The 14344-nt window shown below is 45.5% G+C and overlaps 1 protein-coding gene across 1 annotated transcript in view; it reads right to left on the reverse strand.

Annotated features, from left to right (window-relative positions):
• Positions 1–6258: 6258 nt before the first annotated feature.
• Positions 6259–14344, reverse strand: part of CREB3L2 (cAMP responsive element binding protein 3 like 2) — a 120375-nt gene continuing 112289 nt past the window's right edge. The window contains exons 11-12 of the mRNA XM_039234020.1: positions 13716–13932; positions 6259–11835 (exon numbers count right to left, since the gene is read on the reverse strand). Coding sequence (XP_039089951.1) covers positions 11760–11835; positions 13716–13932 — 293 coding nt within the window. The 3' untranslated portion in view covers positions 6259–11759. The remainder of the gene's footprint in view (positions 11836–13715; positions 13933–14344) is intronic.

A 14344-nucleotide genomic window follows, 5' to 3' on the forward strand; every position in this document is an offset into this window, starting at 1 on the left:
GTTCAAGAGAAGAGTAAACATACTGAATAATTCCAAATGTTTAACTTAAATGTGCAGGAAAAGAATTGAAATAGTGTGCTTGAAAAAACAGAATGTCTTCTACTTCAAACAATAACAACCACAACATGTCATTTGCATGCCCATCGGATTGGCAAAATTAAAATTTAAAAAAAGTCAAGCATTGATACGAGTACTGGAAAGCAGGAGCACATATATTGCTGGTGCAAGAATAAATGGATATAACAATTTTGACAAAAATTTGTACGTACCTGTGAAGGTTTATGATACGTGTTTTTAAAATGTGGTGACCAAAACTGCCTGCAATATGACACATGTGAATCAACTAGGGTAGAGTGGGCTCTTGCTTCCTTTGACTGGAAGCAGGTTCTAACTGCACTCACTTCATGACAATCACAGCCTAATGTACCACAGAAACTTTTAGACATATTGCAAAGCTAGCGCTTCCTGAACCTATTCTCAGAAAGGTAAAGTTTGGGCCCTAAAAATAGATATTCCATCACCAAGTGATCTGCTTCTATCTGCTGCCACCCACTTCACCTCTTAGTTGTGCCTGCATAGCTGCTGTAATCAGGTGTCCAAGAAAGGAAAAGGGAATACCGCTTACAAGGATGTGTGAAATGCCATGCAGTCCTGGTGGGAGGTCCCTCTTTGCCATATGACCTTCTCCCACCCCCCCATTTAAAGCAGGATCTGTTCAACTTCAAATATATTTTTGACACCAGCTTGAAAATTGTTTTAAAATTTGTGCCAGAAGCTCTAGCTCTTAATTATTAATAACATTTAGTCTTGTAGACATGCGGAGCTATTTTGCCTTTGTTTGTGCAAAAACTCAGTCACCTGTAGAGCACTGAAAGTGGCATGAGAGACCACTTGGCAATGGCAGAGGGAGACGGAGTTGGGGTAGGGGACAAGAAGACTCACTCATTGCTAATTCTTGGCGCTAGCCCCTTTACTACATCAATTAGGCAATGGTGGGGTGACAGCAAGTGCTGAGTCATCTAGAAAATTCGTGGAGGTTCTTTGAGATGATCCAAATAAAACACAGCTGAAGCCACCAGAGACAGAAGAAAGCAGAAGTGAAGCATGGGGCCAAAACAGGAAGATTAAGTGAACTATGTACTGAATAACTTAACTCTCCCTGGTGCTGTTCCCCACGCTGATCCCAGGATACCTGCACAAAGTTACAGTCCCCAGTCAGGACTGAAACGTTGCCCTCTTGAGACACTCAAATGGTGCCAGATATTCATGTACTACCTTTTGGGAACGGTAACAAAAAAGGCTAACTTGTCACCTTATTTCCTTACAGATAATTCTTTAATAATGAAGTTATTATTCATGCTTTTTTTGAGAATTTAAAATTTTTTATTGTGACCCAAAACAATACTCACATGTATACACACACACAACTGAAATTAAAGTTATATGAAAGAGTGTTAACCTCCACTAGATGCATTCTGATATTTTCTACTTTACCCTGTGCAATTCCATTCCATCTCATCTCATTCTATTCCATTCCTTTTTGCTTCTTTTTTAAATGGTTGGTCAAAGCACACTAAATTCCCAACCCCTTGACCCTCAGTTTGAAGAACACTAGGCTAAAGGAAAATAAATATTCCCTTCCCCTAACTCTCAAATTTAGAATAATTCATCATTGTACATCGTAATGCATATGAATGGCCACTGGTCATTCAGACCTTTGAGGAAGGCTGATAGTATGAAAGAGAGACCAAATGGGAAGAAAATAAGGAGAGAAATATGTATGTGTGTGTGTTAGTGTGTGTGTGTGTTGGAGGTGGTAAAATCGTTATAATCATAAGAATAATTAATAGTAAATTTCTAAAATGGATATACCAAGTATTAACAGCATAAACCCATTATTTGGAAATACAGAGGTAAATGTGAGAAAAAATTGAAATTGGTTACTTTCAAGAAGTAAGACTGGTGGATAGAAAAGATATAGAAAAATGGACTGCTTCTTTTCCATAAAAGCTTTTTAGTACCTTAATTTTTTTTAGCTATGTACAATATAGCTACAATAGTTTAAAATTTAATTGGAAAACTTTGCCACGGATTCTAAGAGCATTCTTTCTACTTCTTTCTTATATCCCTGCTGTGCCCTAATGCAGTCCTTAACTCTGACTTTCCCTACAGCATCCATCCTAGATCAACTTATATTCCATCAAGTAAGTGCTGCCCCTGACATGGGGGACTCTATGGAATTCTGGATGCAATATTGCACATACCATTTCAACTATATGTTCTTTGCTGCCTTTACTTACAATTTAAACTATCTCAAACCATGATAAAGAGCTATATTTACCATGGAAAGCATTTAAATGATAACTAAGCCGAGAAAGGAAACATGTTGGGGATTGAGGGCACCTTTTCTGTCCTTGTGGTCCCTAAGTATGTAGGTGGTTGTGTATTTACATTTTTTTCTTGGGGAAGGGTTTTTCTGTGAACCAGCCCCAGCACATGGCTCCTCTCAGGCACTCTTCGGGAAACTCAGCTTACCATCTGCTTAGCAGGAATACTGGGAAGGACATTACTGGGGAACACTCTGGCAGCCCCAACCCCCAAATACTTTTCACTTAAGACACTAAACATTTTGAAACAGACTCTTGGAGAACAGCACAACAGCCTTTCTGGCAGCCTTCATGGTGTTCCTCAATGGTTATTTCTGTTCCTCTGTCTAAAAACAACAGAGGGAGGAGGAGATCACACGCTCCTCGGGGGGCCAGGACTCTTCTTTAAAGTTGCCAAGAGATGCAGCGGCAGCTGTGCCCATTGGAAGACATCAACTTGTGCCACCTGCCCAAGCTCATCACATAATGAGGGGGTCAAGTGTAACCAGCCTCTCATATGGGGATTTGGATTATTTTGTAAAAAACAAAAAACAAAAAAGGAGATGAGCTATCTTCCTTACCCCTCTCCCCCTTCTCTGTAGAGACAGGTGCCTTTGGGGAATAGACAGATATATATGTATCTGAGCTAAGTCTCAGTTCTGAGAATTCTAAGGAAAAGAATATGGAGGTGCACCTTGAACAGCAATCCCATTGGAAGGCTCACGGATGACTTAGATACCCTGTCACCTGCCCAGATGAGACATGGCTAATGGGACTGGTACTAGAGTGGAAATTAGGACGGCGGTCCGTGATTTTGCTCTGCACTCACTGTGTAACTTAATGTAGCGCCATTCACGTCTCCACAGCCCCCATCTCCTCAATTGAGCAACAGGACAATGCTGACTTCTCCACCTTCCTCATTGGTGATCTGCAAGTACATCAGATGGCACATCAAAGAGCTCTAGGTAAAGCTAAGTTCTTATATAAATGGGATGCCTAAAAAGAGTTTCTGATATAATTTTTGAGATGGATGAAGGTTTATCTCATGGACTAAGAAGAACAGACCCCAGACTGCAAATTTTTCCATGCAATACAAAGGGCAATCAGCATGCAGCCTCTACCACTCTCAAGCCGGCTGCCTTCCTAGTCAAGTCTCTCAATTCCTGTAACTCAGGGCAAACCTGATGGCCCTCCCACCTTCTAGTCCCATCACTAATCCAGCATCTTGTCCTTTATTCCCTTTCTTGTTATTTCAGATGACAGTAAGGAACAGGGAAGCAACATACATGAGTGAGCCAGCCTCAGCACAGAGACATGTGGCCACTCATGGATGGCCCACACCATCGAAGGGGCCACCATGACTCAGCTCCTGAAGTTACCGGGTCCTCCAGTCTTTGAAGAGAAGATGGAAATCTGATGTTACAGAGAAATCATTGAGTGTTGAAAGATTAACCAATAATTTTTGTAATGTTTGAAACATCATGGGAATGAACAAGAAATATTTACACAGAAGCTGAAAGTTTGCAATCTCTGATCTAGGCCAACTCCCATCTTTTGACAAGTAAAAATCCTCAAGTCTTAAAAATCAACACAGTGTGGTTCGAAGACTCTGTGCTTGGGAGTCAGCAAGGATCAAGGCTCAAATCTCTCATCTGCAGTTAACTTACTGTATGACTTTGGGTAAGTTTCTTACCATTTTGAATCTGTTTCCTCAGCTGTGAAAGGGGGTAATTATACATTCATCATAAAGTTTTTAGAGAAAATAAATAAGATCATAGATAATACATGAAAAGTACCTGGTGCATAATAGGCACTCAGTGACTCCTTTTCCCTCGCAGCTAACAAGTTAACAATACTAACTATGCAAGAATCCATACACTTTTATCTACTGAATCCAGCCGGATTCTTTACCCCACTGTATTCCCCACTGTTTCCTTGCCTGCAGAGTTCTCATTTTCAGAGACATAGGGTATGATTTACCCTGGAACCTGAGCATAAGATTAGGACTTTAGACACTTACTTTTTTTTTTTAATGTTTATTTATTTTTGAGAGAGAGACAGAGCATTAGCAGGGGAGGAGTGGGGGGGGGGGCAGAGAGACACAGAATCTGATGCAGGCTCTCAACTGTCATCCCAGAGCCCAGTGTGGGGCTCGAACCCACAAACCATGAGATCATGACCTGGGTAGAAGTGGGATGTTTAACCCAGGCTCCCCTAGACACCTGTTTTCTAATTCACCTCTTTTCCCAGGAACAAGAACCAACCACCCTGTACACATCTCATTTTTCTTCTTCTGGAACAAAAGTGACCACCAGTGTGAAATGGGACAAGAAATCTGTATTAAGTTGCCCTCAATCACGGTAGGCCCATCCGTGAAACCCAGAATGCCCATGGGTCTGGGATCAGCCTGTAATTTGGCATTCCAGTGCCTAAGGAATGTGTTTTTAAAAGGAGGTAATTATTACTATTCAGATATGATGAGGCTAATAGATGAAGAGATGATTGCCATTGAGAAGATGGTTTGTTACTCACAGGTCTCAAGAGGAGGGGGCATGTGATGCCACAGAGGCCATGTATGGAAGCAACATGGCCGGTCAGGAGGCAGAGTGAGGAAATGTTGGCAGGAACCTTTATTGTAGTTTGCACAGGAAGGAAGAAGCAAGGCAAGGCAAGCAAGCCTAGGATCGGCTAGTGTGAATAATTTCTTTAGGGTCTGGGTATATGGACTGTCTCCAGTTGTCTGGTACCTGACCCTGGTACCAGGGCTCATGACACATTGCGGTCACTGAGGGGACGGAAGCAAGGGGTAAGTGGCACCATAGGTGGCCAGGGTATGGGCTCTGGATCGGTTGGTTTGCATATGAAAGTTGTGCCGGTAGCCAAGTCCTTTAGAGCCTCCAGGAATTGCGAAGTCCTCGGTGGGACAGTGCTCCCTGGGTCTGCAAGGGGCCCCATGCCAAAGCATTAGAAATAGAGAAAATATAAAGGAATGATTAATACAGACTCTTCTCAGATCAGTGAGGATTTGCCCCCTCCAATCATCACTGGACAGACATCAGCATGTCGAGGAGGAGGCTTTCATAATAGGCTTCCAGTATAAGAAACAAAGAGAGGGGATACATTACTAAAAGTCTTCACAGGGAAAGGCCCTTGTGTAGGAATAGAAGAGAAGGTCAGGGTGCTCTGAGGGGAAAGGCAACAGGAGACTAATACACCCTGGAGCCCAAAGCAAGGATAGGCATGCTGCCTTTAAAAAAAAAAAAAGTTTTTTGCAGGTAAGCCCAGTCCATGGCCTCCATCTCTTAACATCCTGGGTACTCTTTATGAGGCTAAATGAAGCCTTGCTCTCTCTTGAGTGGAGAAAATTAAATTTGAACGCTGGAATTGCAATGGAATGATAATTATTCTGCTTGAGTGCATTGACCTTTATCAACCATTTCATCAGAATTTCTGGAGCACGACATTGTGTTCGGCGTCCTCTGCAAATGTCCATCTGAAGGAGGAGCCTTCTCTCCTGGCTCAAGCCCAGACCATCATTCTCCAGCATCCCAGGAGAGGGAAGGCAGAATCAAATCCGAAGAACTCTGAAATCTAGTTAGCGAATAGTGGTAGGAGACAACGAAAATTGCAGTCAGGCAGCAAAAATCTCTGGAGAATGCAGTGTTTCTTCCTGTGACTGACTGAAAAAACAATTCCATTTCTCAATATTCCTCCATCAGAGGCTTGGATTTCAGTACGAGATCATGTACAAATTGCCGGTTTGAGGCTCTTCTGTCAGTTCAACTAGATAATCAGAAAAGAATGGCTACACACACACGTATGAAGTCATGCTCATCAGAAAAGCAAAATGCGTTTAAGACAAGAGGCGCAGGATTTTAAAGACTAGACAACATTTTACTATTTAAGAAAAAATATTTTTATTCGCAAGAAATGGAAATACAAAAGCATAACAATTTCAATTCGTTTTTCCCCAAACTGAGTACAAGTATCCTACAAAGCGTTTTTATTTTGGGTATTTGCTTAGCTATGATGAAGAATAAAAAGCCATAAAAAACCCAGCACAATATGACAGATAATAGACTCACAATCTATTTAGACTTAAACGCTGCTGGTCTATAGAAGTATTACAAAAGAGAGGTGAAGTCCAGCCTGTCAGCATAGACATTAAAGCTCATGGTTGATTATAGTCTAGGGTCTGCTCAGCATTGTTTAAACAGGGTCCCTCATGATTTGTCATGGAGTGCTGGTGTTTTCCACAGACTCATAAAATGTTTTATCTGCAAGGGAGAGGTTCCAGGAAGTGGAGGCCCTGGGTCCATGGTGCAAAAAGTTCACGTTCTCCACCTAGCTGGTGAGCAAAGGACAGGGGCCGAGGAATGGAATTAAAGTGCTGGGGTTTTCTTTTCCAGGATGCAGAGGAGACTGTTGGCTGGAATTCACAGAAGACGGGATGAACAAGACAGCAGATACGCATCTGGTGGATGCCTCCAGCATGAGGCAAAGGGCGCAACGTTGCACAGTGGGGCCAGCGCAGGGAGCCCACACCGTGGTTCCTGCCCCGAGAACCTTAAAAGTTCACAGAAAGGAATCTGCGCAACCGAATCCACCACCTGTACTTCCCGTTATCACTTAGCTGTTTGTCTCTCTCAAGGTAACCAGTTGCCCTGTTTTCTCTATTTAGAAAATTAAAAGCCAGAATGTATTGAGCACAATACCCAGCCAGCACTTAATAAGTGCTCAAGATTATTATTTCCTCTTGTTCTCAAAACCAAGACAAAAATAAAGCATTCCTGAATTATGTGGCCCAAAATGACAAAAGAAAACAATACCTAGGTGTTTCCTGTGCTAAGTGTGGGCTTTCTGGCCACAGAGAGATTGAGCATTAATCTTCCAATGGGCCAGGTTCCTTGGCCCTGAGAAAATGTTCTGCTCTGAGGATTTATCATAGCTTTAATCCAGGCTGGCCATTTTTTGATGTGATTGCGGCCCTACAAAATGGGATTTTCCTAATGGATCAAACCCTATTTCTTTTCTCCGGATGTGCGTGTCTGATCACGGTGCACCTCTAGGAAATCACTTTTGAGCCTTTGGAAAAAGGTCTTTCCCCACACTCCAACACTCATGTTAATGACAAGGCTATCCGTTAAGTCCTCCAGGGACAAGGGAGTCCTCAGTCACCCTGGAGCATATATAAGGCACATTTAAGGCACAAACCAGCATTTGAAACAAGGTAGAAATTTGTGTGTGTGTCAGAAAGAGGAAAGAGAGACCCAGTGCTTTTGTCTTTTGAAGAGCTACCGATTGGCGAAATTGTCCCAGCGCCCTCCTACCCAGCATTCCCTAGCTCCAGACAGCACTTGGCCTCAATAACACTGAAAGGTCCTAGGAGTGACTGACTGGCTGAGTGGGAAGCCTGAACTCTGTCTCTGGCTCCTTCGCAGCCTCGCATCTCTCCGGTAACTGCCCTCCCACAGGGGCTCATGCCATCACATGTCTCCTAACCGTCTCAGCTGAGAAGCATTCAAATGAAATGGCTCTCACTAGAGCACTACCTGCTAATGGCTTCACGGTCCTACCCAGCATCACCACAAGCAAGAAAGCCGGCATCTTTAATAAAGGTTTTGCAACGACCGGATGCAACGGAACCAAAGTAATGACTCATGCAGACAAGAGGGGGAGGCTCAAGGCCTTCTCCTCCATCTCCAAGCTCCCATGTCAGCAAGCCCAGCATGGATGGCCCGCTTCCTCAGCAAAGAGCGGGATGTCTCCATTTGTGCACTGTGCTCACATACACACCCCATACGGTGTACGTGTTCAGTGAGCGGGCCCCAAAAGGTCCCTGATTCCTCTGATTCTCTCCCTGTGGTTTTGCTTGGTCTGAGGACATGGAAGAAAGGAGCCGTGAAGGGCCGAAAAATTTTAATAAAACACATGTGGCCAAAATCCTGGACATTGTCTCACTGTCAGCATAAAGATGAATCAATTCAACACTCCTGATCTATGGGCACGTGAGAGTCACCACCCTCTTTTGGCATTCAGGCTAAGTGGAGAGATTTAGGAAGAAAAATAACATGGTAATTATAGTTGGTCTGTAAGTATGTTGAGCTAAAAGCTGGCTTCATAATCGACAACTGAGTTCTCCGAGTCAAAGTCATTTCCAGTAGCAAAAAAGGTTATCTAATTTTGCCTACGCCGGTGTCGAAGCTTACCCCCACTCCCCACGCAAAAGGAACGACCTAGTTCAGCAACCGAGGCTCTGGACTCCTAATACTTCACAGGAACTCTTTCTTAGCCTAGCACTGAGGCCTTTCATTTCCAGCATCCGTTTCCAAGCACAAAGTCAAACGCCGTGTGGAAAGGACCAAGCCAGGGGGTCTGGGTTACTCAGGTCTCACCACGTGAAAAACTGCTTGTTCTCTGAATGTGCACAAGCCATCTCCTCCACCAGGGTAATCAAAGACAGGGAAGAGGGAACCCTGCTTACAGGACGAAAGAGAGAATTGATGTATTTATGAGTAATAATTTATGAGTAATAAACCATATTATTTATGGTTTATGATTACGCCAGCGGTGTCAGAGTTTTGAAAACCGAAGTTTGGAAGGGGGCGTCTGCTGCTGCTTGAAATCGGCAGGCTAACCAGGTATTACTGCCTAGGCTATGGGATCGCTCCATATGGGGAAACAAATCCACTGATGTCTGGCCTTAACCCCGGGACAGAAAACAACACACATCTGTGAATTACTTGGTATTAGTTGACTCTTCTGTGTCCTCTGGATGCCCTGGGACCCTCCTAAAGGGATAACTGCTTCGTTCCCTTTACCCACCCACATGGAAAGCGAAGGGCAGAGGCTTTTCTCAAAACAGCAGCAGGCTTGGCTCTTGAAACCCCTTCACATGGCCATTTGAGCTCCCAAGCTGAGGTCTCAGATCTCTAGATACAGGCTCAGTTCCAGAAGAACAGCTTCCCAGAAAGGACACCCCACTGTTTGGGGGTCTGGAGAGAGGGGTGACAAGCAAAGGCAGGTAGGGGAGAAAATAAAATCCTCAAGGTGCTAAGGGCAGGGGCTGGAAGCTTTCCAGCCCTTCCCATCTCCCGCCTCATTCAGAAAACAGGTTTTCTACCCTGGCTCCCTCAGGAGCCTTCAAAACCTGATCTGGTTCCACTGCAGCATGTGGGTAGGCTGACCCATTCTCATACTTCTGCCCTTAAATGCAAAACCTTTCCTTTCTCATCGATCGAATACTATTGGAGTTCATTCTTTTTTCCCCCTCAGCCCCCCACTCCCTCCCAGGCTACCTGTGCCTGATAATTACATGGCATTTTAAAGAAAGGGATGGACCGCAGCAGCCTGTGGCTCCACCCGACACCAGCCAGACCCAGCAAGATCTAGAGCTGAAGAGAAGGAGGGAAGGGAGAGGAGAGAAGCGGGGGCAGGGGGCATGTCAGCAGCCCCGCTGCCGGAACGACTCAGATGGCCTCTGCTCTCCCTGGCCAACGGCCCGGGCTGTGAGACTGCAGACAGCAGCCCTAATCCAGCTTCCACACATCGCTGAAAAGACACACTTGGCATGTCCCAGTCTGGAACTCTCTCCACCACAGCAGAGAGACAGAGAGAGAGAGAGAGAGTTATCACTTGCGGGGAGCCCCAGATGTGCCTCGGCAGACAAAGCAGAGATCTGCTTATGTGATATGATGGCAAATGCTAATGACACCAAATCCTGCATCTGATAAGACCCAGGTATGGGCTTAATCCCTCATAAGTGCAGGTTCCAATGACAGTGTAGGCAAAAGAGAGAGAGGAGGTAAAGCTAAAGGCCCTTCAGCTACTACTAAAAATAAAATACAAAATGTAAGCAACTTTCTTATACAATATCCTTCACAAGCTAGGGGAAAAGACTTATGGGGAATTTTCTACATTATACAATAAAAAGGCAATTTCCATTTCTTATCTGTATGAAAGAGGAAAGAAAATTTTAAACTACAAAAGTTACTTTTAATCATTAAAAACAAAAATAAAAGTGGGTTCGGGGGATTAGGTTGTATCTCTTTGGGTGAGCTGCAAGGTAGCCAAACCTGACTATAGAAGGTAAGACTGTGGAGACACAAATGTCCCGTACTCCAGCCCCAGGCCTCAGGCCCACCCTCTGTGTTGAGGCAGAAGAGGAGGGTACAGCAGAAGAGTCAGGGGGGTGGGGTGAAGGGGGCTGGGCACAGGTGTGGAGAGGCAAGCCAGCAAGGGTGTCCGCAACGTCTGATGCCGGGGACAGGGATTCCCTCCTATAATGGGAACAGGGTAGGAAAAGCACACGACCACAGAGCCACAGACCCGAGCAAGGTGTTGCTCTGTCTTTCCCTCTGACTTCATCCTATGGGACGACACAAGCTTAAGGGGATTTCCCAATGATAACAATAGGCCTCCAGTTGAAGGAGGAAGGAGAGGAGGAAGAGGAAGATGGAAGAGGAGGAGGAAGGGGAGGGGGATGAAACAGAAGAAGAAATTGGAAAATAGTAATAGTAATAAAAGCCACCATCTGGAGGATTGGGATCCCAGAGCTGGGGTCCCCTCCTAGCTCCAAAGGCCAACACAAGGCTTTGCCCATTTGGGGGGAGGCATCAGATCTCTTCAGTGTGGTTGCTAGCGGGAAGCCTCAGTGAGCTAATAAATACTATTTACAAACGGGGAGGAGAAGCCGAGGAGGCAGACCTACGGGGATGTGGGGAAGTCCTACAAGCAGCGAGATGGGGCAGGTTTGCCTGGAGTAGAAAAGCCTGAGTCCTTCAGGCATTGCACTTGCGGCCTGAGAATGGGGGTGTGGGGGAGCACCCTCGCTCCAGTGCGGGGAGGACGATCTGCCAGGGCTCGGACGGGGCAGAGTGGCAGGAGTGCTCACTGAAGGCCCCGGCACCTCCAGGGCTCTTGGGGGTGGACGCGCCGGCGACCGAGGCTGAGGAAGGCAGGACATCAGTCAGCGCTTTGCCAGATTCCAACAGTCATCCTGGTATTTTTGTGGCTAGAGTCTGGGGTCTCAAACAGGAAGCATCATCTCTTCTTCAGAGAGGTGGTCACACCCCAGAGTGAGAAACAGGCGGTCTCTTTTTGGCGCTATTGGTAGAAACAAGCCTGCTTGTCCCAGCCCCAGTCCTAGAAAAATGTCCTGTGGCAGCAAGCAAGAGGCAGGGAGGGATGCCAGGCTCCCATCTTCAAGGGGGAGAGAGGGGAAGGCGCTTTCTCACCATAGGTGGAAATCCCAAGCTGTCCTCCCATCCAAAGCCATGACTGCTCGCCCATGTCTTCATCCAGATCAAAGGCAGAAAGGAAAAGCTTATGACAAAGGGGGTTGGGAGATGTAAAAGGAGAGTGAAGTGAAAGAAGGAGGTGAAGACGGGCTCTTTAGAAGGTGGCGTTCACTCTTCTGTCGAGTTCTACAACTTTTAGTGTCTCATTCCCCTCCAGTTTGGTGCTGACCCTGCGAAGATACCGAAAGGAGAAAGAGTCTGAGCCACCAACGGACAACTATGATTCTCATGCTCGGGAGGATCATACAATCATTCCATGAGTAACTTTGTGGGCTGGCCCAAGCGGGTTCTTATTCTTTTCCCCCCTAATGGCAATCCTCTGTTCCCAAACTTTCCAGCTTCCAGCCCATCCACCTGTTCACATGCTTACCTTCATCCCCACCCAAGAGGAGACATTCCCAACTCAGAGGATAAACATGGCGGTTTGATGCTGATCTGTCATAAACTGCTTTAAGGTCATGTATTTATTGGGTGGTGTGCCCTATGCTAGACTCTGGAAAGAAGAAAATTGAAGGATAAAGTCTGATTCCTGGTCTAGAATAATAATTCAAATAAATTAAAAAGAAAAAGCTAACTTGAAATAACACTAGACACATAACAGAAAATACATGTTATTAAACTGTATAATAGCCTAGAAAGTCTCTGGGCATTCAAAGGAAGATTTGGGGGCTTTGGTATCAGGGAGAAATTCCAGAACAAGTGAGGTTTCGATGGGGCCCTGAATAGTTGAGCCAAGAGGGGAGAAGACTTGTGTCATGAGCCACAGAATCAAGCAGCTGTGTCTTCTACAGCTGCCAGTGGCTCCTCTACAAATTTCTCCATGATGGAAATAATAAGAATGCCTAGCCTCTTAAAGTATTTAAAAGGATTTATATATCACATTTGCATAGTGCTTAAAAGAGTTGGTGCTAGTAAATGTTAAATATGCATGTATAGCGTAAACATATAAAAGTACATATCATTATGAACCTTGCCCCACACCTTTGGGGGGGGAGGGGGAAAGCTGAGGAATTTGAAATGGAATCTTCAAGTGGGAGCACTGGTGTTGGAAAAGCATACTTTCTGGAAAGCACAGGCACCAGTGCCAAGATCACCCATCACACCAGCCATGCCCAGGAGTGTGCGTGCAGACCCTCCTTCCTGTGCGGCACAGCGTTTTTAGGAACCCACCCCAGCATGGTAACAGTATCTGGCCATCCTATATGTCTCTGTGTTTACAAAGAGACTGTTCTCCATTAACTATCGAAAAGAAACAACTGACGGAGGGGCGCCTGGGTGCCTCAGTCAGTTAAGCGACTGACTTCAGCTCAGATCATGATCTCACAGTTCATGGGTTCCAGCCCCGCATGGGGCTCTGTACTGATGGCTCAGAGCATGGAGCCTGCATCAGATTCTGTGTCTCCCTCTCTCTCTGACCCTCCCCTACTCATGCTCTGTGTCTCTCTCTCTCAAAATAAATAAACATTAAAAAAAATTTTTTTAATTAAAAAAAAGAAACAACTCACGGAGAAGTGGCGCCCAATACATTATTTTCAATATGGGATCACGTATAGGCACAGTGCCTCTCAGACGATGTCCCTCAATATAAATATAAAATTATAATTCATACATGTTTATTTACCTCTAAATCATAAAAAATATATATTGACATATAGCTGGACATCTACGTGTCTCCAGCTAGAAGGAAGGAAGGGGAGGCTCTTAAGGCTGCGTTCGCATGGCAAGCACACCGCTACGGCCGGGCTGTATGTGATTTATGGGGCTTTGAGGGGAGGCAGAAGGGAGTCAAGCCCTTTCCTCACCTCTTGGAGCCACCACCACTAGTTCCCCCGTGACAGAACCGACCCAGGGGCAGTTCATCCTAGGCCTTGTCCCCAGTCTCCGCTAAGAGCAGCTGTTGGCAAGTAGTAAACTCCAGAGTCCCGGGTCCTGGAAATAGGTCCCAAAAGAGGCCAGGGGCTGCACGGCGCCTACGGGCAAGTCTACACCCCATGTTCCAGGTTGCTGACTCACAACCCATCATCAGTGCACCTGCGTGTATTTGACTCACAAGTGCTGCTGTAACTCCAGTAGCACGGATTTCTCCAGGCTGCTCTCATTTGAGACAATGAAATGGGGAAGATCCACTTCTGGCCTGGGATCCAACCCCGAGGCCCTGAGCAGAGAGGAGCCTCTGTCCCAAGGCCCAAGTTCCCCCGCCGAGGCTGGGCTGGATGGCTCCTCCAGGGGAGAATGTTCCTCGTAGATGAGCAGATTCCTGGATCTCACTGAGGACAGAACAAAGTAACAGGTGTTGGGGAAAGAGCGCAGGGTTTACACATCCCTTCACTCACTGCCCAGGGCTGGGAGCAGATTACAATTTGTGGGTTCTTGTTGCCCAGAACGGAGGGTGCCAGCTGGAGCTGGCTTTCCATAAAGGCTTCAGGGTTTCAGAGTTTCATACATTGAAAAATTATACCAATTATACAGTGCTGGAAGAACAAAAGAAAAGCAAATAAACATGAAGCAAACTTCCACCCCCACTGCTTTGAAAATAAAACTCCCCTCCTTGCCCACCCAGAACCATCTGGGGAAAACAATTCATGAGGAATGGGAGTCAAATACTTGGAGATGTCCACACAAGCTAAAATAAGCAACATTTCCAATGAGTCGGTCTTGCATGGAGAGAAGGTACAAGGG

Source organism: Hyaena hyaena, unplaced genomic scaffold, assembly GCF_003009895.1.
Source record: "Hyaena hyaena isolate Hyena2069 unplaced genomic scaffold, ASM300989v1 scaffold_82, whole genome shotgun sequence".
Lineage (NCBI taxonomy): Eukaryota > Metazoa > Chordata > Mammalia > Carnivora > Hyaenidae > Hyaena > Hyaena hyaena.